We start from the raw sequence: 27,247 nt of genomic DNA on the forward strand, positions 1-27,247 counted from the left end.
CACGGACCGGAGTCAAGGCAGGCTGAAGACAAGCAGGAGTCGGAGTCACGGACCGGAGTCAAGGCAGGCTGACAACAAGCAGGAGTCGGAGCCACGGAGGACCTGGATCGGCAGGGTTACAGACTACTGTAGAGCCCGATCCAAAGGCCGAAGACACAGTGAACAGAAAGTCCTTAAATACTGGAGGTAGAAGGCAACTCCTTGGGAGGAGCTTGCCAGGACCGCCCACCGCTGGTCCTATAACTAGGGTAGAGAGCTGCGGGCCAGCCCCTAGGGAAGGGCGTCGCCCAACAGGAAGTCCAAACACTGAGGCTGCAAGCCACAGGCATGCCTCAGGAGCAGCTAGGCCTCTCAGGCCCTGGAGCAAGTCCTGGATGATGCGCAGGCGAGGCCCTGGCTTCAGAGCGGCCTCTGGAGGAAGGTAAGAGACCTCCTGCAGCGCAGCAGCAGGGGGGATCGCAACATTAACTAATGCCTTATGAAATACTTCTTTACAGTGAGGGTGGTGGGCACCTGGATTAGCCCTATCAACAGAGGTGGTGGAGCTCAGTACTATGACAGAATTTAAGCATGCTTGGGATAGATAGAGATGGCAATAATAAGAACAGATTTAAGTCTTTTACCAAAGTGTCCCTTACTATATTCAGCAGATGAGTGTGTTTTCTGATACCACTCAGTGAGGAGTCTTGTGAAGGAGCGTGTGTTTAACAAAACTCATGGGCCCACATTGGTTCATGTTCTCTTGAGAAGGTGGCTGAGGCTACCTTACAGGAGAAGTTTTGGAGTCCCAGGAGGATCCTGAGATTGAGAAAACAAAAACAGGTGAAGAATAGTGAAAGGACAGTTAGCCCCCGTGAAGATTTTCCTTAAGGTTCATAGAGTGAATTTCTGGTAGGAGGCAGAGTAAAAACTGTCAGATTGGGAGATCTACTTTCAAAACTGATGCCTGGAAGGAATCATCAGAAACTCAATCTGTTTTCAGAGTGTGTTCCTGTTCAGTTACTAGACTACATCGATCTGTACACCAGAAAGCAGTTACCAAAAAAGGGAGAACACTGGGAGGGTCCCATTCTCTTAAGATTACTCAGAATTGGTGGGTAGTGCAGAACAAAAATACCTAATGTGTGAAGATTTTGCAGTTATAGTAACTTTTTTGGACTGTGTACCATCTTTTTCTGTATGGATTGCCTCAGTGTTTATTCTATTGATTTTATTCATCTGCACCAGTTATTTTAGCAAAAGATTTATTTTTGAACACCCCCAGACTGTGAGGCAGTGTGTTATTCTTACTGGAAAGTGTCACAAGACTTCCAAACAGCATAAGGGCTAGGGATATATAGAATCTTAAAATTAATTTCAGTTTATTCATTTGTTTTCTAGGCCATAGACAAATGTTTTATTGGTTAATTTGTTTACCATTCTAGTCAATGCAGGCTATTTTGGGCTTACAAACCTGGATTTTCTATTCATTTTTAATGAAACTGATGGGTAGACATTATCAGAATGGTTAAGGGATGCTAATATATCAAAACTATGCCAACATGACCTAAAAGTAGGAATGAAGAGGCCAAAGATCTGCAATGGGGCAAAATGGTACCAGCAGAGGTTGGAGTTCTCCATGACACTGTCAGAGGAGCAAAACAGCATCAAGTCAGGCCAGATCACCTAAAGGCTGCAAATGTGGGGCAAATGGCCCTGAGAACAATGGCATGAATCCCCATGGCTGTATTAGAGGGGCAAAGAGGCATTGACTATGGCATGAAGAGCTCAAGGCACTATGAGGGGGAAATAAACCACCAAATGAGGCAGAAAACCACTAAAGGCAGTGAAAGGATGAAAGCAAGTGAAACAGTGGCATAAAGACCCCAAAGCATTATGTGATGTGCAAAGCAGTCCCTGACTGGCAAGAATACCCCAAGGCTCTAAATGAGGAGTAAAAGGCACCATACAAATTGGTAGAAAGCCGTATGTAAGGAGAAACCAGAGAAAATCCCTAGAGAAGAACTGATGTCATTTCCATATAGCATGATAAGGTGAAGAAGCTGGCTGTTAAGGCTTGGAGTTGATTATCACTGGAGGCTAAGATGCTGCTTAGAAGCACCAAATGTTCTTTAGCCACTCGTTGTTTATTATCCTATGATTCAGGAATCAATTTTTTCTTCTGAATCAGTTATTACAAATACTGCCTCCATTACACTTCTGAAATTCTTATATTTTGTTGTGGTATAATCCATGGTTAAATACTGAATGAGACCAATAATTGCAATAATGGTAAGGGAACAGAGTTTGAAGAAAATGTCCAAAAGGGCATGAAACTATTAAAGATAGTAAGGTAAGGGAAAAGCACTGGAATGGCCAAGGCAAGATCAAGTACTACAGGGGGAAGGGGATTTGGAAAGCACCAAGAAGGCAGCTGAAGCAGTGAAAGAAACACCATAAGGCACCAAGATTGGCTTGTAACAGCAGCAGCACTGGCTATTAAAAACTGAAATGGCTGAGGAGCAAGATGGTGGCTTGAACCAGACGTGCTCATTCGCTCCTTGCTTCCTCTATTAAATTACCATTAAGATGCCCTCTAAACGCAAGGGGAAGGTCCGAATATTTCCTTCGGATTGTCCTCTTCCCCATGGCTAGCGATTGATTACCGCTTTTGGATCGGCTTCACTTGAGGGGGCGCCTAGCCCCCCCTGCAAAATCCAGTGAGGGAGCACCAGTTTCACCAGGGGACGTTTCTTTGAGCCCTCCAGATCTTCGGCTCCTGCTGGCACCTGGGTTCGCTGCTGCCTCAACTCTGACCTCATTGAAAACTCCTATCAAACTCCTATCAAACCCTTAAGAAATATTTTCTGAAATATTGCAATTTGAGGAGGGGAAAATGCCTTCTATAAATAAGTCTTTTTTTTACCAGCCCCTAATCTGCAAATTAGGCCCAGTGAGATGATGCCAGGTCAAAAAAATTGTGGAAACAAGCAGTGTTGAAGCAGTGTTCTACACAGTTAATGGTGCAATGTGTGAAGGAAGCTGAGCATACAGTGAGATGTCTAAATACAATTTACAAGAAAGCAATTTGATTAGCTGGAAGCATTAAGTATACAAAACAGAGGAATGCAGTCAAGTTGACATTGAAATAATACAACATTATAGAATGGACCATTTGCTGTGAACACATGGGCTAGACTTTATAATTGAAGCAACAAATCAAGATATGTATGGAAATATAAAAGAGTGATATCCCTGAAGAAGCCCTAAGTATTAGGGTGAAACAAAGCTTTCATTGGAAAAGATCACAGGAATACATGTGGACAGTAGAATACAATTATAGGAGTATATGAAGATAATTGTATATAATGATACTAGCTTGAATTGTAATTGTAATTGTCTTGTTTAAGAGCAGGAAATTTTCTTTTTGAAAAATATCTGCACTGAATTTGTTATAAGTAATTATGACTGTACCTGTGCAAAACAAGTTTTAGGATTTTCATATTTTATGTGAAGGATAAATGTTGAATGTGTGGGATACATGTATGGTATGATTAAAGTGATTGAAGGGTAAAGCATGATTGGGTGATTTTTAGTAATTAGGTATAACTAGTACAGGAAATGTAGGGAAGGGTCCACGTATGTAACAGAGTTTGTGTGAAAAAATTGGTGGTAATAATTTGTTGACAATAAAAAGATAATGTGGCATGGATAAATTGCCCAAGGACCTGTGAATTCGTATATTGTGTTTACTGAGTTTTCAGAGGACATGCAGTTTTGTAGATATTCAAAAGCCATTTAGATAGATAACCGAAAATGTATCTGTCTAAATGGCTTAGCCATGATATTCAGTGACTTATCTGGCTAAATTCTAGCTGGATAACTCTTTAAAATTTAGCCAGATATGTCAGGGGCATTCCTGGAGTGGGCAGTAGGTGTTCAGGGGAGGAGTGGAGTTAGCCAATTAAGTTAACATATAGAAACATAGAAACATAAAAATGATGGCAGAAAAGAACCAAATGGTCAATCCAGTCTGTCCAGCAAGCTTTATGGTAACATCAGCTGTTGCACTGGAGGTGGACCTTTGGGCCAAGGTGGGGTTGACACAACCTGTAGGTAGGGACCTACGGGTCCCCACCATCAGCAGGCGGAGTGGGCTGACAGACAGAGGCCGCTGGAGCTTCACCTATATCAGCCCTCGTTCCCCATGGGTTGAGACTTTGGGTGCTGGGACCAGCAGGACTTATGTGGGCCTCTGTGTGTAGTTGAAGTAAGGGTCGGTTCAGCCCAGAGACAGCAGGTGAGAGATGGTACAGTCTTTCTCTGGACAGGGTTGTGTCCTGGAAACCCGGGCACCAATGGAACAGAGGCAGCCAGGGGGTGCTCAAGCAAGAGCAGGCCGAAGCCTGAGTAAACTACGTCCAGGGATTAAGCTGGAGAGGCGTTGAAGAACAGGCTTGGGTCAGGGCTGGCAACAATCTGATGGCAGTGGCAAACAAGGCTGAGGTCTGATCACAGAGATAGTCAAGCAGAGTCAAGCAAAGCAGAGGTCTGGGTCTGGAGATATGCAATAGCATAGTCAGGTGAAGCAGAGGTCTGGGTCTGGAGATAGGTAATAGCGAGGTCAGGCGAAGCAGAGGTCAGGGCTTGGAGAGAGTCAATGGCGTGGTCAGGCAAAGCAGAGGTCCGAACTTGGAGAGAGTCAATGGCATGGTCAGGTGAAGCAGAGGGCCGGGCTTGGAGAAAGTCAATGGTGTGGTCAGTCGAAGCAGAGGTCCGGCCTAGGAGAGAGACAATGGCATGGTCAGGCAAAGCAGAGGTCCGGGCTTGGAGAGAGTCAATGGTGTGGTCAGGTTAAGCAGAGTCAAAGTCTATGTAAGCAATCCAAGGAATAAAACAAGGCATGAACAAGGAGACAGAAACCGGGAACAAAGAGGAACAGGAACGTAGAGAAGAGACACATTTCTAGGAGGTAACGAGTACTCAAAACGTGAGGAGACCTGTTACAAAGGCAACGCTAGGGAGTGGAGCCTGCACTTAAATACTGTAGCTGAGTTGACGTCATCATCTGGGGCCACGACTAGGTTCCCGCCGCGGTCCCTACTTAAACTCCAAGGGTGCACACACGCGCGCCTAGGGAGGGGCGTGGTACAAGTAGCAGCATCTCTCCGTGGGCCACGCAGAGAGGCCCGATGAGAAGTGGTCGCAGGACCGGGAACACCAGGAACTGCGGAAGGGCTGTAAGCACCGGGGAAGGCCCAAGGACGGAGCTGACGGCCTACTGCCACCAGCAAGGAGGAACCAGAAGCTGGAGTCACTGTAGAAAGGTGAGGGGGCCATGCCGTGGGTCTGCTGCAGATGGCACACGTAACATCAGCTACACCATACAGGTCTCCTCTATAATGATAGCATCAGAGGGTGGATTCTGCCATGGCATACAAGTTACCCCTATACTTAATTTCCCAAACCATTACAGTGAGGACTCTTGTTGGTTACTGTCTGAGTCCAATTCCTCGTCATCTCTTATCTCTTGACATTGAAGCAGAAAGCAATGTTGGAGTTACATCACAAGTTTAAAGCTTATTGGTTAAGGATTGTAACAATTGTATCAGCTAGTTACCCTCATGCTTATTTGTTTTCTCAGACTGTAAAATTCAATGACCTTGTTAGTTGCTGTCCGAAACTAATTCCCCTTTTCCTCTTTTCCCCCTGCCATTAAAGCAGAGAGCAATAATGAGTTGCATCAACAGTATGAAGGTTTATTGGTTAAGGGTAGTAACTGCCACACCAGAAAATTACCCCCAAGCACTCATTTCCTCTAGCCTTTAAGGATCCACAGTTTTTATCCCATGCCACTTTGAAATCTTTCACTGTTTTTGTTTTCACACCTCATCCGGAAGGGCATTCTAGGCATCCACCACTCTCTCTCTGTGAAGAAATATTTTCTGACGTTGGTTCTGAGTCATCCTCCCTGGGGTTTCATTTTGTGACCCCTAGTTCTACTGATTTATTTCCAATGGAGGTTTGACAAATATGCATCATTAACACCTTTTAAGTATCTGAAGGTCTGTATTATATCTCTCCTGTACCTCCTCTCCTCCAGGGTAAACATATTTAGTTCCTTCAACCTCTCCTCAAAAGTCATTTCATGGAGACCTCCCACCATTTTGGTTTCCCTGTCTCTGTCCCTTTTGAGATACGGTCTCCAGAACTGAACACAGTATTCCAGGTGAGGCCTCACCAGAAGGAGACTATCACCAGAAGGAGACTATCCAGAAGGAGACTATCACTTCCTTTTTCTTACTGGTTATTCCTTTCTCTACGCAGCCCAGCATTCTTCTGGCTTTAGCTATTGCCTTGTCACATTGCTTCATCATCTTCAGATTGCTAGACAATTTCACCCCAAGGTCCCTCTCTTGCTACGTGCACATCACATACAGTTCTTTTGGATTACCGAACCCCAGATGCATGACTCTGTACATCTTGGCATTGAATCCCAGCTGCCATATCTTTGACCATATTCAAGCTTCCTTAAATCACGTCTCAATCTCTCTACTTCTTCCAGCGTGTACACTCTGTTGCAGATTTTAGTATCATCCACAAATAGACACATTTTACTTGACTACTATGTCCCTGAAGGTCTCATCTATATACCTCTCTGTCTGCCTCAGCTCCTCCAGGTCTACCACTCTAGCCTCCAGAGACTGGACTCGTTCTCTGAGAGCCAGGAGCTCTTTGCATCGCATGCACATGTACAACTTGGTGGGTAAAAAATCATACAAACAGTCTAACCAGTTAGTCAGCCAGAGTGACTCACTGCTCTCTTGATTAACAAATGTTGGTCCCTATTCAAACCCAATCACACTACCTCAACACCTTTCCAAGGTGAGTAACTGAGCTGAACTATTCAACTTTTTTACTTAGGTATACTCTGCTCCTAGCTTATTTCTACCTTCTGGCTACTTTTGGAGTTTTTTTTTCTTTTTTTTGTGGTTTGTTTTTTTTCAATACAAACACTCAGTTTGTATTAAATACAAACACTCAGTTCTTTAAAAGTGTGCAGAACACTCAGTTCTGCAGACTTTTAAAAATAAACACACTACCTACTGCTTACTAGCTACCTTATTGACTATTTAAAAATACAAACAGTCTAACACTACCTACTGCTTACTAGCTACCTTATTGACTGACTATTTAAAAATACAAACAGTCTAATTGTTTATTCACTGCCTTTCTGACTATTAAAGGCACAAACACACTAAATAATATTCCCAAATAGTTACCTTTGCCCCAATACTTTTAAAAAAGACAATGTCCCAAGCAAAAACTTACTGATTCCTTTCAGCCACCAGCAAGGTGATCCTCTCCTCTCAGTGTTCCCACTGGAATGTGGGTTACTGAGCTCTTCCCTTCTAATTTATAATGTGCTTCTAAGGTAAATTAGTACAAAACAGTTCCTTTAGAGATTTACACTTCAGTTAGTTTTCCTGAGTGACTCACTGCTGTGCTGATTAACAAAGAATGGTACCTATTCACATCAAACACACAACCTTAACACTTAGTTAGTCAGCCAGAGTGACTCACTGCTCTCCTGATTAACAAATGTTGGTCCCTATTCAAACCCAATCACACTACCTCAACACCTCTCCAAGGTGAGTAACTGAGCTGAACTATTCAACTTTTTTACTTAGGCGTACACTGCTCCTAGCTTATTTCTAGCTTCTGGCTACTTTTTGTGGGTTTTTTTTCTTTTTTTGTGGGTTTTTTTTTTCAATACAAACACTCAGTTTGTATTAAATACAAACACTCAGTTCTTTTTTATTTATTTATATTTTATTCATTTATATATATTTATGACATATACAGTCATTAACAATACAGATATCCATATCATAAGAATGTTTCATTATCATCAATCATCTAATCTTTACAAAGGAAAAACAAACTAAAACTTAAACTAGATATCTTAGTTACCATGAAATCAAGACAGATATCCCAAGTTCAATAAGGAGCTTACTTAGGAAATTATATTATGCAAAGAAAATGAAAGTGTAAGCTTCTCATCATTCAAAATCGACAACTAAAGTCTCACTCTGCTTTATTCCCCAATAACTTTTTTGCTTCTAGAAAAGATTTTAAATCTTCTGGCTCAAAAAAAAAATATATATATATATTGTTTTCATAGCTTACTAAGCATTTGCATGGATATCTAATTAACAAGTGAGCACCCACTTGTTCAGCAAGTGCTTTCATATCTAGAAATTGCTTCCATCTCATTTGTGTCGCTCTTGTGATGTCGGGGAAAATCCAATTTTGATGGTCATGGAATTTCACTAATCTGTTTCTAAAGAACAATCTTAAAACATTGTCCCTATCAGAGGGAAATACGAATTTAACCAAGACCGTCCCTTTTCTTTCTACCACTTCTTCACTAGAGGATTCTAATACCTGAGAGATATCTAAGGGAGATGACTGTTCCTTCAAAAGATTGGTTGATTTTATGAAGTATATTTTAGAAATAGGAGGAGAAGCTTCTGATGGTATTTGTAAAATTTCTAACATATACTTCCTAAACTGATCTTGTAATGATGAAAATCTAATTAATGGAAAATGTATAACCCTTAAATTTAGATATCTCACCTCATTTTCTAATCTCTCTTGATTCCTAGTATGTAATTTTCCCCCCTGAATTAGATTAACTTGTATCTTTTGTATTTGAGACACCTTTTGCTCAACATCTACCAATTTCTCATTATATTTCTTTACTTTTTCCTCATTTAACTCAACACGCTGATTCATCTGTAAAGTAATGGTAGTTAATTTTGAAATAGCATTTTCTAGTGTAACACTAGCAGTCCAGACTGAGTCTAATGTTATCTCAGAAGGTTTCTGTAGCTTCTTCATGGGGGATATTGCAGATGAGTCTATCAACCCAGAATTCATCACTTCTGTAAGTGTACTGGGTTGTCCATCCAATCCTCCCTTCAAGGATGGTTCTTCCCTCTCTACTGAAAATATATTGGAAGATTCTTCCAAAAGTCCAGTTGGAGTGTTAGCAAGCGATGACTTGGCTTGCGACATATCCTGACAGGGTGGGGTTGGAGTTGCCGGAGCTCCCGGACTTAATGATATTGGTGAAGCAGGCAGGTCTAATCCAGGCTCCTCTGGATGGCTTGCAGCACTTCTCTCAGAATTACCTGAAGCTAGTCTGAGAAATTTCTCAATTTTTCTTTGAGTTGGGGATGTCAAGGGAGTTGCAGCTGCCATCTCCCTTAAACGTCCTTTCCTCTTAGTATGTGGCATTTATTAATAGTAATATATATTATATAAATTGAGAATTTAACAGCACTTTCAATGATGTTAATTGTTGGATACTGCCTCAAAAATGGATATACAAAGAAACCTTAATTTACTTACATACGGAGAAGGGTGAAGAGAGCCAGTCAGACAAAGATGCGCCCCTTAGGCGCGCATGGCTTGGGCGACGAGCGCCAACGTTGACTGCGTGCCGTGTGCAGGATGATTTTATAGTACCCACTGGATGATGTCAGACATGGAAATTATCCTGCCCGGCGGGGCAAAGCAAATTCTCACCCTATCCGGCTTCGAAGTGAAACAATTCCAGGTAAAGTCAGTAGAATCCAACGTCTCCAGAACACCCACAGGCTATTCTTCACTCCTTCTCCTAACAAACACTCAGTTCTTTAAAAGTCTGCAGAACACTCAGTTCTGCAGACTTTTAAAAATAAACGCACTACCTACTGCTTACTAGCTACCTTATTGACTGACTATTTAAAAATACAAACAGTCTAACACTACCTACTGCTTACTAGCTACCTTATTGACTATTTAAAAATACAGTCTAACTTGTTTGTTCACTGCCTTTCTGACTATTAACGGCACAAACACACAAACACACTAAATTATATTCCCAAATAGTTAACTTTGCGACAATACTTTTGAAAAATACAATGTCCCAAGCAAAAATTTACTGATTCCTTTCAGCCACCAGCAAGATGATCCTCTCCTCTCAGTGTTCCCACTGGAATATGGGTTACTGAGCTCTTCCCTTCTAATTTATAATGTGCTTCTAAGGTAAATTAGTACAAAACAGTTCCTTTAGAGATTTACTCTTCAGTTAGTTTTCCTGAGTGACTCACTGCTGTTCTGATTAACAAAGAATGTTACCTAATTAAATAAAACACACAACCTTAACACTTCCCTTGTAATATATAATGTGCTTCTAAGGTAAATTAGTGCAAAACAATCCCTTAGGAGATGTACACTTCAGTTAGTTTTCCTGAGTGACTCACTGCAGTGCTGATTAACCAAGAATGGTACCTATTCACATCAAACACACAACCTTAACACTTAGTTAGTCAGCCAGAGTGACTTACTGCTCTCTTGATTAACAAATGTTGGTCCCTATTCAAACCCAATCACACTACCTCAACACCTTTCCAAGTTGAGTAACTGAACTGAACTTTTCAACTTTTTTACTTAGGTATACACTGCTCCTTCCTTATTTCTAGCTTCTGGCTACTTTTTGGGTTTTTCTTTCTTTTTTTATGGTTTGTTTTTTTTCACTACAAACACTCAGTTTGTATTAAATACAAACACTCAGTTCTTTAAAAGTCTGGAGAACACTCAGTTCTGCAGACTTTTAAAAATAAACACACTACCTACTGCTTACTAGCTACCTTATTGACTATTTAAAAATGCAAACAGTCTAACTTGTTTATTCACTGTCTTTCTGACTATTAAAGGCACAAACACACTAAATAATATTCCCAAATAGTTAACTTTGTCCCAATACTTTTAAAAAAGACAATGTCCCAAGCAAAAACTTACTGATTCCTTTCAGCCACCAGCAAGGTGATCCTCTCCTCTCAGTGCATCCCTAGCGTGTCCATGGCATGGGGTGCCCAGGAGACATGGCTGTGCACAGGTTAGGAAAACAGATGCTCAATTTACGAGTGTCCGTTTTTTCCCATGGCAGCTATTTTATCAGCACAATACACATGCACAATATACAACAGCCCGGAGCATGTATATTGTGAGTGTATATTATGCACCCTGAATTTTTTTTTTTTTTAAATCAAGACTTTTTTTTGTATGGTGCTGCTTTCTGTGGATCATCCAACCTAGGATTACAACAATACTAAGTAGGAGGAACCACAGAAAAGCAAGGGTTTTCTTTGTTTTTAAGTTGAACCCTTGATGTGCGGGAAGACTTTAATCCTGCTCCAGGCAGGCGTACAATTTTACAGGTTAAAAAGAGAGCCTCGGGTGCATGGAGATTTTTTGTATTGCAGGGGAATAGCTTATAGCCTCATCTACATGGCATTTATGTGTAATTAGTGCTATTAGCAAAGCCTTTATTTAGAAGAGCATTTTGGATGCATTGATCCCCTTTTTGCATCAGGGGTTATGGACACGTGTTAAAAACATGTGTCCAAATACTCATTAAGCTGGGCGCTAGGCTACGTGCCATTTTTGCATTGGTCAGTTAGTTATCACTTGACCCAGATAGCTATAGGCTAATTAAAAAGATGCTGCCCTGTGATTTGTCCTATATGGGGTTTCCTTGCCAACTTGTCTTACCTTAGCTCTGACAAGGCTGTGAAATTACACAGGCAAGAGTTGGTTGCTATAGTTACCAGTTTCTTTTTGCTTAGCAGTATATAGAGATAGATTTCAGTGGGCCATAGCCTTAAATGGGAAAAATAAATAGACACATTTTTTTTGTTTGTGGGTCCCCGTCCATTCATTTTGAGGGTCCATGAATGAAATTAATATGTAATAATTTGTTTCAATAAATGCACATTCCTAATAATAGCCTTCAGACAAATACATGTTCCTGCATTATAAATATACATTTGTACTGAAACAGATACATTTATTTTCAGGGTAGAAATATGCATAAAATATAATGATTAAAATACTAGCATATATCTCCACAGACCCATTTACACATGCAAATTATTGTTAGAGCAGTGGGCTATGAACCAGAAAAACCAGAGTTGAACTCTCACTGCCACTTCTTCTGAACTTGGGCAAGTCACTTCACCTTCCATTGCCTCAGGTACAAACTTAGGGCATCATTTACTAGAGATGAGCTTCATTTTTTCATATCGGGACATATTTCGGTTCGGGAGCTTCATCAAAAATTTTGTTTTTTGGCGAATCATTTTTTGTCGGCGTGGATTGGGAAAACGAGTCGGAAAATGAATCGAAAAAAAAAATGAAACGGGGGGAAAAAAAAATGAATCGGATAAAAACCACCCCAACTCTTCAGTTTTACTTTCTTACAACCCCCCATCCCCATCCCAATTCCTCCCCAAGTCTTACTAAAAGCCCTGGAGGTCCAGCGGGGTCCCACGAGCAATCTCTCTCTCCGGGCCCTTGGGCTATCGGGCCTGCTACAAATCAAAATGGCGCCAATGGCCCTTTGCCCTTATGATATCACAGGGGCTAACAGTGCCATTGGTCGGCCCCTGTCACATAGTAGGAGCAATGGATGGCCGGTGCCATCTTCTGCTCCTACCATGTGACAGGGGCAACCAATGGCACTGGTAGCCCCTGTGATATTGTAAGGGCAAAGGGCCATTGGCACCATTTTGATTCGTAGCAGGCCCGAGAGCCTGACAGCCTGGAGGGAGAGCATTCACGAGACCCCGCTGCACCACCAGGGCTTTTAGTAAGTTTTGGGGAGGATCGGGATGGTGGGGGGATTGTAATACAGTAAATTTGAAGGATTGGGGTGGGTTTTTTTTTTGTTTTTTATTTTTAATAAATGTGCTCCTCCCCCCCACACTAACTCAAAAAATGAATTTTCCCCGATGTTCGGGGAAAATCCATTTCGTGATTCAGGTCCCCTGATGAAATTGCCTAATTCGTGATAAACAAATGCACATCTCTATCATTTACTACACATTTTTCCCACAGACATGTAACGGGAGAAAAGCCTTAATAAAGTAGGCCCTTAGGGCTGGATTTTCAAAGGGTTACGTGCACCGGGCCTATTTTCAAAAGGCCAGGCGACGCACATAAAGCCCTGGGATGCGTGTAAGTCCCAGGGCTTTACTAAAGGGGCAGGAAGGGGGCGGGGTATGGGCAGGGTGGGGCAGTCTGAGGGGGCATGGTCAGAGGCTCCCGGCAAAGCGGTCATTTGTTGCTGTGTGGGAGATTGCGCGCCAGCAGTCAGCCGGAGCATGCAACTTACTTCAGCCCCAGGGCTGAAGTAAGTTTCAAAATAAGAATCAAAAAAAGAAAAAGGTAGGGGGGAAAGGGCGGGGGAGGTAGGGGAAGGGAAGGGAAGATGTGGGATGGGGGGTAGGGAATGGGGGAAGGCAACGTGGCTTGGCGCAGGCTCGACGCAGTCTTGGCGCGGGTTCGGCACGTGTAAGGTGTCCTTGCATGTGCCAACCCCTGATTTTATAACTTGCATGCGCCTGCACATGCAAGTTATAAAATCGGGCATACATGTGTGCATGCCGGGTAGCGCACGCACCTTTTAAAATCTACCCCTTAGATTATAAACCTCTGGGAACAAGGAAATACTTACAGTACCTCAATATAATCTGCTTCCAAGTGGCTGAAAGGCAGAATACAAATCAAATAAATGTAAATGTAATGTATCTTGGACAGCTTTGAAAACTGGGTTCTATTTTTCATTTTTTAGTCAAATATATATCTTTATAAGATGGGTGAGAAACATTTTGTATTATTTTCTAATCTTATCTAATTTGTAAAGTTAAAATGACTTGATTTAGTTGTTACTAGTTAAGTATTCTAAAATTAAACTAAACATGCTATTAGAAATTCTCCAAAATTATCTGGACAACTAAAATTTAACAAGTTAAGTATCATTAATCCAGAAGTTCATTGTATGATTCCATTTCTACTTTCTTCTTAAATTTAGGAACAAAATTAAATCTCTTGTGATAATTTTCCAGATGATGAATACTCTTGGCAAATGTCTGGTTCATATCATTTGTCTTTGCCTCTCTGAATGATTGCTGGCCAAGAGACTCCTCATGGTATCACTTGACCCAGATAGCTATAGGCTAATTAAAAAGATGCTGCCCTGTGATTTGTCGTCTGTGTGGTTTCCTTGCCAACTTGTCTTACCTTAGCTCTGACAAGGCTGTGAGGTAACGTAACATCTTCTTGTGTCCAAATAAAAATTTTTAAGGAGTTTGTTTTTGTTTTCAAATATGTATATACTACCATTTTTGCTCTGAAAAGTTTGCTTCATTTCAGGTTCACCTCTTTCTTCTATGTTAGTAATAAACTAACAAGGTCATTTACTATGCTGTGTTATTTTATCAGGGGAGACACAATTTATCATGGGGGTGACAGTTCTGCAATAGTTTGCTCCTTGACAAAATATTGAGGCATTCACATGGCACAATTTTTTATCATGAGAAAAACAAGCAATACAAATTTGTGCTATGATATTGGGCTAAAGTATGTGATGGCAACCCACCTCAGCCAAGGCCTAAAAATCCCTCCCCAAAATGTTCTAAAAAGCCCCCGGGGACATTTGCAACTTCTGCTGCCTGTAGAGGAGGCAGTGACCCCCACAAGGTAAAAAAAAATCAACTTTTAAAATGCGAGAAGATGCCCCATCACTTCCCAAACCCCTCCCCTATATATACAACATAACCCGCCACATGAGGCAAATGCCTCACTTCAAAGACCCCCACCCTCAGCATCAATCCATCTCAGCCCCCTGCCCCAAATAATTTACATCCCTGGTCTAGTGGGCCCCCAGCCCCTTTCCCTCACCTCCAAACTTAAAAAAAAAGGCCCATATGGTCTGGGGGAGGAAAGCCAGACTCTCATCCTGAACTACCCCAAAGCTCCAAATTAGTTCATTAGGGTTCAGTGGTGGCCCAGAGCATGGGTTGATGCTTGGGGAGGTCTTTGAAGGGGCTTATTTGCCTCGGGCCGGGGGTTGTGTTGTACACATTTAATTGCTTATTCATAACCTTCTTTGCATGCATTAGGCAATTTTATGCATTCAAAGGAGGAATACATTGAAATGATATTGTGCAATAAACTGCATTTTATGCAAGTTACACGCTGTTTAATGCATGATATCACCTTATCGTGGCTTAGTAAATTTAGTTCTAAAAACATATATTGAGAAAACAGTTTGTGACTTATTTTTATATTCCAAAATTGTTTTTTACAGATTTCATTTATGTCTACAAATTAATACGTAATATTTGTGGGAGTTTTGGCCACAAGGACTTTAACAGTCACACCTAAAATGAGACTATCTATAGTCTAATTGCTATTTTTGCTACTTGCTTTATTCTTGGCATCCCGTAGTCCCAAAGGTTAAGTCAACAAGGTCAAGCATCACCCATGAATTTTCTTTGAGGCCAGCCCTTGTTTTTATTATTGTGATTGCATTTTATTTATACTTTATTGAATTTTAACATTTACATTTTAGTAAAATCCTAGACAACATATTGGGATGAAGAAATAAAGACATTATAATCATATTAGCCTATTACATAATTATTCATACCATTCCAATAGACAAGTCCCCATCCTGGGAGGTTATACAAATAGAAAACACAAAAGAATGAAACACTGCAACAATTACAGTATTTAGAGAGACTTAATTTTTTTTTTTTTTTACCAAAACAATCCTCACATTTCCATTTTATCTAAATGCCTACGATAACTGTTTGTCCACATGAAAGGCCAAATTTTAAAAGGTGCAAGCAGGCATAGATTTGTTCATGCAACCCGGCATGAACAAATCTATGCCCGATTTTATAACATGCGCGCGCTACCCCTATCTACTCTGCCTCCCTTTTCCGCTCTCCACCCTGACCCCTAAACTTACCCTAACTACCCTCATTTTTATTGTTGCTGAACTTACTCACTCCGAGGAGCAGGAGTAAGTTCTGGTGTGTACTTCCCTAGGATAAGGTCTAATGGCTGCTCTCCCGGCCAGCCCCTGCCCCACCCAAACACCGCCCCTGGTCCACCCCCTTTGACAGAGCCCAGCCGCACAGACCGGGAGATACATGCATTACTGGGCCATTTTTAAAATGTGTTCAGCGTGCACACTGTCCAGCCATGCACATAACTCCTAGCACAATTTTATATTGATGCATGTATGTGCATATGAATACCATCTCGAGTGCGTAAATGGGGGGATTTTAGTAGATGTGTGCGGTGACGTATTAAGCCTTTTTCCCAGTTCCCTTCCAGTTTGCTCCAGTCAATGACAAGACTTCCCAAAACCCCCTACCTAACTAGCCTCCCTTTTACCCTACTAACCCCAACCCTTTAAACCCCGCTAACTATCTACTTACATGCAGCCCATAGCAGAAGCAAGTTACACGGTTGTGGGACCCCAGCACGTGCTAGTGCATGTAACTGACCGCATAGTGTAGTCCCATCCCATCCATGCCCCTCTCATGCCTATACTACATCCATGTCCCACCCCTTTTTCAGCAAACCTTTTTTATCCGTGTGCCGGTAGTTATGCGTGTAGCCGTGGGCCTTTTAAAATCTGAGCAGCTCACATGCATGTGAGTCACATGCATATCTCCCGGTTTTGCCATGCACAACTCTTAAAATCTACTAAGTGTTTTCCCATAGACACAAAATGGGAGAAAAGCCTTAATGAATCTGGCCCAGAGTAAGGATCTATGTTACAAAGAGTAAAAAGTCAGAGAAATATGTTAGAAAATATTGTAAAACAACTCACAAAGAAGATATTGGATTTCAGCAGAAAACACTTTGGGGCGGATTTTAAAAGCCCTGCTCGCGTAAATCCGCCCGGATTTACGCGAGCAGGGCCTTGTGCACCGGCGCGCCTATTTTCCATAGGCCTGCCGGCGCGCGCAGAGCCCCGGGACTCGCGTAAGTCCCGGGGTTTTTTGTCGGGGGCGTGTCGGGGGCGTGTCGGGGGCGGAGCTGATCGATGCGGCGTTTCAGGGGTGGGCCTGGGGGCATGGTTTCGGCCCGGGGCAGTCCCGGGGCATGGCCGCGCCCTCCGGAACCACCCTGGGTTGTGTCTCGGCGCGCCAGCGGCCCGCTGGCGCGCGTGGATTTACTTCTCCCTCTGGGAGGCGTAAATCCGTGGACAAAGGTAGGGAGGGGGGTTAGATAGGGCCGGGGGGGTGGGTTAGGTAGAGGAAGGGAGGGGAAGGTGAGGGGAGGGCGAAAGAGAGTTCCCTCCGAGGCCGCTCCGATTTCGGAGTGGCCTCGGAGGGAACGGAGGCAGGCTGCGCGGCTCAGCGCGCGCCGGCTGCCCAAAATCGGCAGCCTTGCGCGCGCCGATCCTGGATTTTAGAAGATATGCGTGGCTACGCACGTATCTACTAAAATCCAGCGTACTTTTGTTTGCGACTGGTGCGCCAACAAAAGTACGCGAACGCGCATTTTTTAAAAATCTACCCTTTTATCAATAAAAAGTCTAAGATTTGATATGAAGGGAAAGTGAGTCAGAACAGTGAAAATAAAGCACCCTGTTTCAAACTATACCTGAATGTATCTATGCATGTACCATGACGCTTGTTTTCCATCATTCACGGATTCTACAGTCGTGTTAGCTAGACCTGCAATGTCACCACCTGCAAACACCCAGGGCTCGCTGGTTTGCATACTCTCTGGATCTACTTCTGGAAGACCCCATCTGGTGAACTTGATTGGGCTCATAGCTTCTTTTACTGGAATAGAATGAATATAAAGAAAATTAAGAGGTCTGTTTACTAATCCATGTTAGAACCAGCAGAGTAATGGAATTTCTTGGCTGGTTCTAATGCATACTTTAAATTGAACTTTAATGCCTGATTTACTAGGATAATGATATGTAGAAAGTGCCAGCATTGCCATGGCTGTGTTAAAAGCAGGGAAAACATGGTAAAACTGCCAAATCCAGTAACTCAGTTTCCCCATGTTTAACACCCCCCAAAATACTACTCCTTCCTCCTAGCCCCCATGGCAGAGCATAACAATCCTCCCTGGCAGGAGAAACACCTCTACTGACAACAAACCACCAAAGAGAATATAGATTCCTCAAATTATAAGATCCTCCCTGACAAAACCCTTTCCCTCAAAGTGGCCTCCAGATCCTGTGACCCTCCCAAAAGACCAGGATGGTATAGTTAACTGTTACTAAATTATCCCCTAAATTTGTATTCTTGAGGTCATATTGTACCCTGGCTAGGCACAATTGGCATAACAGAGTTATCAAATGGAAAAACAATAAACAATATGTAAATATTAAGACAAGGAGAAAAATTCCAAAGCTACCTATTTCATATAAAATTCACTAGAATAACAAAACTCTTACAGTTATTCAAAAGAATACTTATTTGGCATTAAAGATATTTCTCTCACTTCATTTGTTCAGAGCTCTCAGATTACCAACAAGACTAAACATGTCCTAGGGGTTGGACTTAAACTAGAAAAAGATTTGCAAATATGCTTTGAAAATCCTACAGATTCAATAAAGCTCTTTGAAAAGAAAAGCCATAATTATGGCAAAATCCATAGACTGAATTGGCAGATCAGCTAGGAAAATCTTGCAGACCTGCTTTGAACTCTTCCTAGGTCCAGCAAAAAAAAAAAAAAATCCAATTATTTTTATTATTTATTTATCGTATGCTTTCACAAATATTTATTTATAAAATGTATATTTCGCTAATCCACAAATTTTAGTAGATTACAGCAAAATGCTCATAATAAAGCAGATCAACAATGCATCAAAATCAGACAACAAATAAACATGTATAGCAGAAAGAATATAAATCATAAACAACTCAGACCATGTTACAAAACACCACATCACAAATATATAAAATAAAATAGCACAGTCACTTTTGGTGATTCGAACATCTCAAACAAAAAGAGGCAAAGAAATCATCAGTACATCGAATTACATCCAAAACAAGGAAATAAGGAAACTATTTGAATTTGAGAACAGGAATGTATCAAATAAAGCACAGCAGCTACAATAAAAAAAAATGAGATACAGTTTGCAATTGTGTTGGAAAAGAATAATTACAGTGTAGTAAAATGAGTGTCACGTGTAGGGTGATTTTAATAAATGTTCTCTCAGGCAGTGATCTGTGATTCGGTTCATGATCAGGGAGCACAAGTTACAGCAGTAGGTCAAAAGCTGCTTCGAAAGTCCATGTTTTTAGCAGTTTCCTGAAAACTAGGACATGCAGAGCTAGTCAAATTTGGTGGAAGGGAGTTCCATTGGGCTGGGATTAATTCTGGGAAAGTTATCTTTCTGGCACATATTTATTTATTTATTTATTTAAAAACTTTTCTATACCGTCGTTTAGTAATGCACCATCACAACGGTTTACAAATAGGCACATAAATAAATTTGGTTTGGTTTATAATTTGTCTAAAAGGTGCCAATAAATTTTTTGGTTACATGTTTCAATAATAGTGCTTGCTCTCTAACTTGGGTCAGTTTTGCTGTCTTGATCGAGGGGATGGTTACTAGAGCTTTATTGGCTGATCTGAGATTTCTCTGGGGGATATGTAATCGTAGTGCAGTGTATAGCCAATCAGCTTTTTCATCATTGATTAGTTTGTGAATTGTGCAAAGTGTTTTAAATTGTACTCTTTGTTCTATTGGCAGCCAGTATAATTTGGCAAGTGTTTGAGTGATGTGATCTCTTCTGCTTTTTCCAGTAAGTATTCTGGCAGCAGAGTTCTATAAGATTTGTAGTGGTCTTAGGGCCTCATTTTCCAAGCACTTTACCGCGGGAACCTGTGTATCGTGTGCGGCGAAACAGCCGCAGTGTTAGCGCGGCTGCTAACTACAACTCCAACCTCGCGTTATGGACTGCGTTACGGGCCTGAAAAGGATTACTGCCATCCGAGAGAGAGAGAGAGAGAGAGAGAGAGAGAGAGAGAGAGAGAGAGAGAGAGAGAGAGAGAGAGAGAGAGAGAGAGAGAGAGAGAGAGAGAGAGAGAGAGAGAGAGAGAGAGCGCCTTACTATAGTGCCTATGCCCTACATAGGTATTTTAACCCCTATGGGAGGGCCACCTACTAACTCGGGGTGGGGATTAGGTATGAGCGTCGGGGGTTGGGGGCCACTTTCGCATTCCACATGAGACCTACGGACTGAACTGTGGTCTCTAGTGCAGATTTGCTGGCCGTCGGAGTGAGGACGCTCACTCCAAGCGGAGATTTGGCCAACATTCTCTCCACCTAGCATGTTGTTGCCCAGGTAGAGTGTCCATCAAGCTAGGTAGAGAGAACGTTGCCCAAACCACTTCTTGGAGTGAGCGTCCTCACTCCGACAGCCAGCAAATCTGCACTAGAGACCACTGTTCTGTCCGTAGGTCTCATGTGGAATGCGAAAGTGGCCCCCAACCCCCGACGCTCATACCTAATCCCCACCCCGAGTTAGTAGGTGGCCCTCCCATAGGGGTTAAAATACCTATGTAGCGCATAGGCACTATAGTAAGGCGCTCTCTCTCACTCTCTCTCTCTCTCTCTCTCTCAGCCTGAAACAGGCTGTCTGGGACTATCGTGCACCGCGATAAAAGAAACCGGCAAATATCGTGCTCTGTGATAAAAGACTGAAAGAATCATCGTGCACTGGGAAAACATCACGTGCGGCGCTAATGTTTTCGTGAATGGCAAAAACATCGCCGCACGCAATTTTTCCCCACTGCACGAAAGAAGCCTCATTTGCATTGGTAACGCCCCCTAATGCGTTACCAATGCGATATTGGAAAATAAGGCCCTTAGTGTTGAATACGGTAATCCCAGGAATAGTGTGTTACAATAGTCTGTGCTAGCGAATATAAGTGCTTGCAGAACTGTTCGAAAGTGTGCTTGGGTTAATAAGGGTTTTAGCCTCCTGAGGACCATTAGTTTGGCATAGCCTTCTCTTTCAATGATATGTGTAGGTTAAGGTTGAGTTCCATATTAATTATTACTCCTAGGTTTCGAGCTTTCTCGGCTAGCTCTACTATCTGCTCATTTTTAAGTTTGATGGGGTTCTGAATTAATTCAATGTTTTTTCATTTAAGGCATAGAATCTTGGAGGCTTGTACAACCATACGGGCCTCCTGTAGTGAGCCAGAGAAAGTACATGGAGTCTAAGGATTTGTAGTAGAGTGGTGTGTAGCCTTTAAAGGCCTTATAGGCCAGGGTCCAGATTTTAAACTTGGCATGGTAGTGTTGCAAGCCAGTGTAGGGTTTTTAGGATCAAATGATTCTTTTGAATTTGCTTACATTTGGCATCATTCAAGCTACTGCATTCTGGATAGGTTGCAGACATCAGTTTAGTTGGGAATCCCAAAGTGGAGTAAGTTATAGCAATTCTGGCAGTAGGTAATTTAGGCCTGGATGACTGTGGCAAAGGCAAGGGTCCTCAACTGAATGACAGAGGTGGTGTAGTTGGCAAAGTTGGAAGACAGCAGATTTGGCCGCTGTTAAGATATGGGATTTGATTTAGCGGTGAGTTTAGAGTACAGTATGAATCTCAGGTTCCAGACTTGGCAGCACTCGGGGAGAGCTCTACATTTAAGGGCCACCATTGAGTTTCAGCAGCTGAAATCTCTCTTTTCAACCCATTGTATTTGTCTTTTTTCTCAGTGTATCTTAGGAAAATCCACATTTACAAAAGAATGTGAGCCATGCCGATTTGAGTTTAACTTTCAATTGTTCAAATATTCCTAGTCATGGAAGGAAACAACTAAGGAAGGTTGTAAGTTATTGCTTTACAATTATTTTTGAAGAGGCTCATTTCTGTAGTGATTGATTTTGATAATAATCCAATATTTCCATAAGTGTTCGGAAAATGTCTGTGATATGTTTACAAATCATATGATATACTTTTAATTAGACAGTGATTTGATCCAGCTGCAAAGTTCTTATATTCAGTATTCAGACTGCCTAACACCTTGAAGTCAGGGCTGAAGCACACTGAAAGGTATTATGTGAGCGAGAGTACACGGCTAATCCATGCAATTTCTTGTCATTTCCTTGATCTACATAAGAAGATGTTTAATTATTCATACTTGAAATTCTTCAGAATAGCAATTCCACTTACAGTAAGAGAGGGCAAAACAACTTTCAGTCTGCTTACAGAGAAGGCCACATCTGAAAAGAAAATTGGACTCTGTGTATTGCATAACAATTTCAATATACTGTGTATCCTTAATTAACACCCTTTAGCATTTTACATTTTATAATTATTTTCAAAATTCTTTAAGCTTATGTGCTATAATTTCTATATATCTCTGGGAGCAACCAGAACAGTGTCCCAAATGGTCTCACATGCAATGAGATATGATTGTGTTCATGCAGTATTTATGATATCATTGTGATATAATTACCAATATCATGACAACATAGATAGACATGGTTTAATAAAGAAAAGCCAATATGTGTTTTGCAAAGGGAAGTCTTGCCTTACCAATTTATTAGATTTTTTTTGAAGGTGTAAATAAGCATGTGGATAAAGGTGAGCCAGTTGATACAGTGTATTTGGATTTTCAGAATGCATTTGACAAAATCCCTCATGAGAGACTCCTCAGGAGGGGTCATGTGGATTGTTAACTATATAAAACATAGGAAACAAAGGGTTATCCAAAAGAAGAAAGGTAATTAGTGGCGTGCCCCAGGGGTCTGAACCGGGACCTGTGCTATTTAGCATATTCTCAAATGATCTGGAAAAAGGAACAATGAGTAAGCTGATCAGATTTGCAAATGATACAAAATTGTTTCCAGTCATTAAAACAGCAGTGGATTGTGAGGGAATGAGGAGGAGATTGGGCTTCTACATGGCTGCTACAATGTGATGTGAAAAAGCCATCAGGCTTCATGTTCTGCAATGAAATTTGCGGTCTGCCAACAAAGGCCTCCTTTCTTTACCATCAGTCCAGTCAGCACGGTTAAATCAAGTTAGGGAGAGAACAGTATCTCTAGCAGGACCAAAACTTTGGAACACATTACCACAGGAATTGAGGCTGGAAACAAATTTTAAAAGGTTTAAACATGATCTCAAAACCTGGCTGTTTGGCATAGCATATACTGAGTGAAAAAAAGACACCTTTTATTACCTATTTTATGACTTTTTTTTTTTTAACCTATTTTATGCTTTTTAAGACCTTTTAATGTGCAGCATTACTCTCTATTTTAGTATTTAAGTTACTGGTTTTTTCCAATTTTACCTAAACATAGTGAGATATATTAGTTTTAAATTTTAGCTATTTTAAAATGTTATTTATTTAAAAATTGTGCTGGATTATATCTGTTGTTACTCAAAGTTTATGTATTGTAAACCGTTATGATGGTATTTTTTAGTGACGATATAGAAAACTTAATAAATAAATATATAAATAAAATAAATAAAATGCATAGGGAAAAATAATTCTAAATATAGGTACATGATGCTGGGTTCCATGTTAGGAGTCACCACTCAGGAAAAGAACCTCAGAGTGTGCAGCAGTGGTCAAAAAAGAAGATAGAATATTAGTAATTGTTTGACAAAGAATAGAGAACAAAACTTAGAATATCATAATGCCTTTGTATAAATCCATGATACGATTGCACCTTGAGTACTGTGTACAGTTTTGGTTACCCCATATAAAAAAAAATGTAGTTGACATAGAAAAGGTACAGAGAGAGGCTACCAAAATGATAAAGGGGGATGGAAAAGTTCCCTTATGGAGAAAGGCTATACAGATTATGCATCTTTAGGTTGGAGATAAGATGACAGAGGGGATACAATTGAGATTTATAAAATCATAAGTAGGGTGGAACGGGAAAATAAGGAATGGATACCTCTTCAAACATTGTCTAGGGGATACTCAATGAATCTAGCAACTGCCAGCTTTAGAACAAATCATAGGAAGGATGTTTTCACTCAGTGTACAATCAAGCTATGAAATCTGTTTCCAGAAGATGTGGTCACAAGGCAACTAACACAGTGGGATTCAAGAAACGGCACAACAGATTCCTCAAGGAAATGTCCATAAACAGTTATTGGCCAGGCAGATTTAGGAAAGCCAGCGCTTATTCCTGGGAGTGAGATACAAGAAATAGAGCAACTACTTGGGATTTAATGAGTACTTGTGACCTGGCCTGGCTACTGTGGAAGACAGGATGCTGGACTCAATGGATCCTGGTCTGTCCCAGCATGACCCTTCTTCTGTTCTTTTTAATCAGATGCAATGGTTGTGGGATTATATGTAATTCAAACACACAAATTCTCTTAGTGAAAAATCCCACGATTAAAATGAACTATATCGAAACACGTGGTATAGAAAAGTTAAACCATCACATCGCTATGAAATTTTATCTTATATATTTAGGGACCATCATACCACCCACAGTGCTCACAAGTCAGACTTGCATCTCATGCACTTTAACGGGGTCACGTTTAATCAATTGGTCCAGATGAAAGGCATCAAAGTTCAATATTGAGTATTTTTATGAATTTTTTTACTATATGTATTTAAAAAGAAGAAACTTCCCTTGTTTCTGAATTATCGGGGTTGCTTATCCCGTAGCTGTCGGGGAAACTTGTCCGACGCGCGCGTTTCGCCACATCAGCTGCTTCAGAGACATCCGTATTCAAGCTCTCCTGATCCAGCACATCCCCATATCTTTAGCGGGGGTATAACCGAGCGAATTTCATGCAAGGTACCGAAGGTCCATCTATTTTTCGGACGCCGACACCAGCTCCCTGCCCAGTTAATTCTAGAATGCTAGAATTAACTGGGCAGGGAGCTGGTGTCGGCGTCCGAAAAATAGATGGACCTTCGGTACCTTGCATGAAATTCGCTCGGTTATACCCCCGCTAAAGATATGGGGATGTGCTGGATCAGGAGAGCTTGAATACGGATGTCTCTGAAGCAGCTGATGTGGCGAAACGCGCGCGTCGGACAAGTTTCCCCGACAGCTACGGGATAAGCAACCCCGATAATTCAGAAACAAGGGAAGTTTCTTCTTTTTAAATACATATAGTAAAAAAATTCATAAAAATACTCAATATTGAACTTTGATGCCTTTCATCTGGACCAATTGATTAAACGTGACCCCGTTAAAGTGCATGAGATGCAAGTCTGACTTGTGAGCACTGTGGGTGGTATGATGGTCCCTAAATACATAAGATAAAATTTCATAGCGATGTGATGGTTTAACTTTTCTATACCACGTGTTTCGATATAGTATATATTATATGTAATTCCCCATACCATCTCAGTGCCCTCACCTGTCCCAGTATATATCACACTGACATCTACTGTGTTCTTTTATTTCTCCTAACAAATATCTTTCCTCCTCTGTTGATTCATGTTTCCTTCCCTTTGGCTAGTCATATAGTGTCCTTCCTTTCTACCACTATACTGCCCTATAATCATGTCTTAACCCCTCAAAGTTAGGGCCTCATCCTATTCTCTAAGGGCAAATGAATTCACATGGACACTTAATGTTCCTTTTTTAGAATTAACATCATAAATTACACAATTTGTCAGTGTGCACGGTGGACATGCTAACATATAGACCCAAAAATACACATATCAGGAAATGCAGTGCAAAACTGCTTCTTTATTTACAAAATAATTTGTTACCTATTTTACTATTTTACCTATTACAATTTAGAGGTGTGCAGTCATTTTTAACAGATTAAAAAAATGGCAATGGAATTGTCTAATTTGTTCACTATTGGTAAGCTGTGAAACAAAAAAAAATGATGAAATTTAGTAAAAATTGGTATTTTGTGTTAGTATGCACTAACAGGACAGTGCATGCCACTAAAGAGTATCAATTGGGGGAACAGTTCGTTAGCTAGATGTAAAACTCCAGGGAGGAAGACTCAGAACCAATGTTAGGAAGTATTTCTTCACAGAGAGGGTGGTAGATGCCTGGAACACCCTTCCAGAGGAAGTGGTGAACACCAAAACTGTGAAGGATTTAAAAGGGGCATGGGATAAACATTGTGGATCCATAAAATCTAGAGGATGTGAATAAGGAGAAGAGGCATGGGGATGGCTTGCGGGAATGATGGCTACTACCTGGTGATTAATACCCTTATTCAATAAACACACACACGGTTAATGTGACTCCAACATTGCTCTATGCTTCAACGGCAAGAGAAAATGTGGAAAAAAAATTTGCATTAATAAATAAGTGGGGGAGTAGCTTGCTTGTTGCGGCGGTTACTACCCCAAACCAAATAAGCCTGATACTTCACTTGGAATACATATTCAGCGAGCTTACTGCTTCAACGGCATGGGGGATGAAGAAAAGAGGATTTATATTCAGACAACAACCAACAAGGACTGAATTGCACAGGCTGGATAAACAAAAAAGAGTGGGAGTAACTTGCTTATTGTGGCGGTTGCTACCCCAAATCAATTAAGCCTGATACTTCACTTGGAATACATATCCAGCACAGCTCACTGCTTCAACAGCAGGGGGAATGAAGAAAAGATGATTTATATTCAGACAACAACCAACAAGGACTGAATTGCACAGGCTGGGTAAACAAATAAGAGTGGGAGTAGCTTACTTATTGCAGCGGTTACTACCCCTAACCAATTACGTTACATACTTTACTTTGATGCGACTCCAGCACTGCTCTTTGCATCAATGGCAGAGGGGAAGGAAATTGGAACCAAAAGGTTATCAATAAGGGCCAAGAATAACAGATAAGTATGAGAAAAATAAGTGTGAAAGCTTGCTGGGCAGACTGGATGGGCCATTTGGTCTTCTTCTGCCATCATTTCTATGTTTCTATGTTTTTATATATGATTTTGCATTCCTATTGTCTGTCTCCTTAGTTACCTGTTTGTGTTGCCAAGGTTGCAAGGTGGTGTTTGAGGGAGGATGGCCAATGCCTGTTAACAAATATAATAATACCATCAAGTTCTAGTCAGTAAAAACAAAAGCATGTAAGAAAAATGAGATTTCTACAATGTACTCTCGCCCTAGGTTGATGATAGCATCAAGTAGAGAGTTCATCAAGCTAGGGCGAGAGTACACTGTAGAAATCTCATCTTTGTGTACCATTCCTCATTCCATACTGTTGCGGCCCTGGTCACGAGTGCCGCGACTGGGACCTTACCTACTGTGTCAGGCTCCGGTTCGGGGGGCGCCGCACTGGGCACCAGGTTCTGGTCTCAATTCTGGGTGGCTGCTGCGTAGCACTGGCAGGCCGGCGGGATACATCTTCAGCGGTGTCTCCACGAGGGAGATGCCGTCGCCTCGCTGAATTAGCCCCTCCTCCCTGGGTGCGTGCACGAA

The 27,247-nt window shown here is 41.4% G+C and overlaps 1 protein-coding gene across 1 annotated transcript in view; it reads right to left on the reverse strand.

Annotated features, from left to right (window-relative positions):
- DPYD (dihydropyrimidine dehydrogenase) overlaps positions 1 to 27,247 on the reverse strand; it is a 2,453,390-nt gene that overhangs the window by 1,093,807 nt on the left and 1,332,336 nt on the right. The window contains exon 12 of the mRNA XM_029618068.1: positions 17,500 to 17,684. Within this exon, the coding sequence (XP_029473928.1) occupies positions 17,500 to 17,684 (185 nt within the window). The remainder of the gene's footprint in view (positions 1 to 17,499; positions 17,685 to 27,247) is intronic.

The sequence above is a fragment of the Rhinatrema bivittatum genome, chromosome 10 (assembly GCF_901001135.1).
Source record: "Rhinatrema bivittatum chromosome 10, aRhiBiv1.1, whole genome shotgun sequence".
NCBI classification, from domain to species: domain Eukaryota; kingdom Metazoa; phylum Chordata; class Amphibia; order Gymnophiona; family Rhinatrematidae; genus Rhinatrema; species Rhinatrema bivittatum.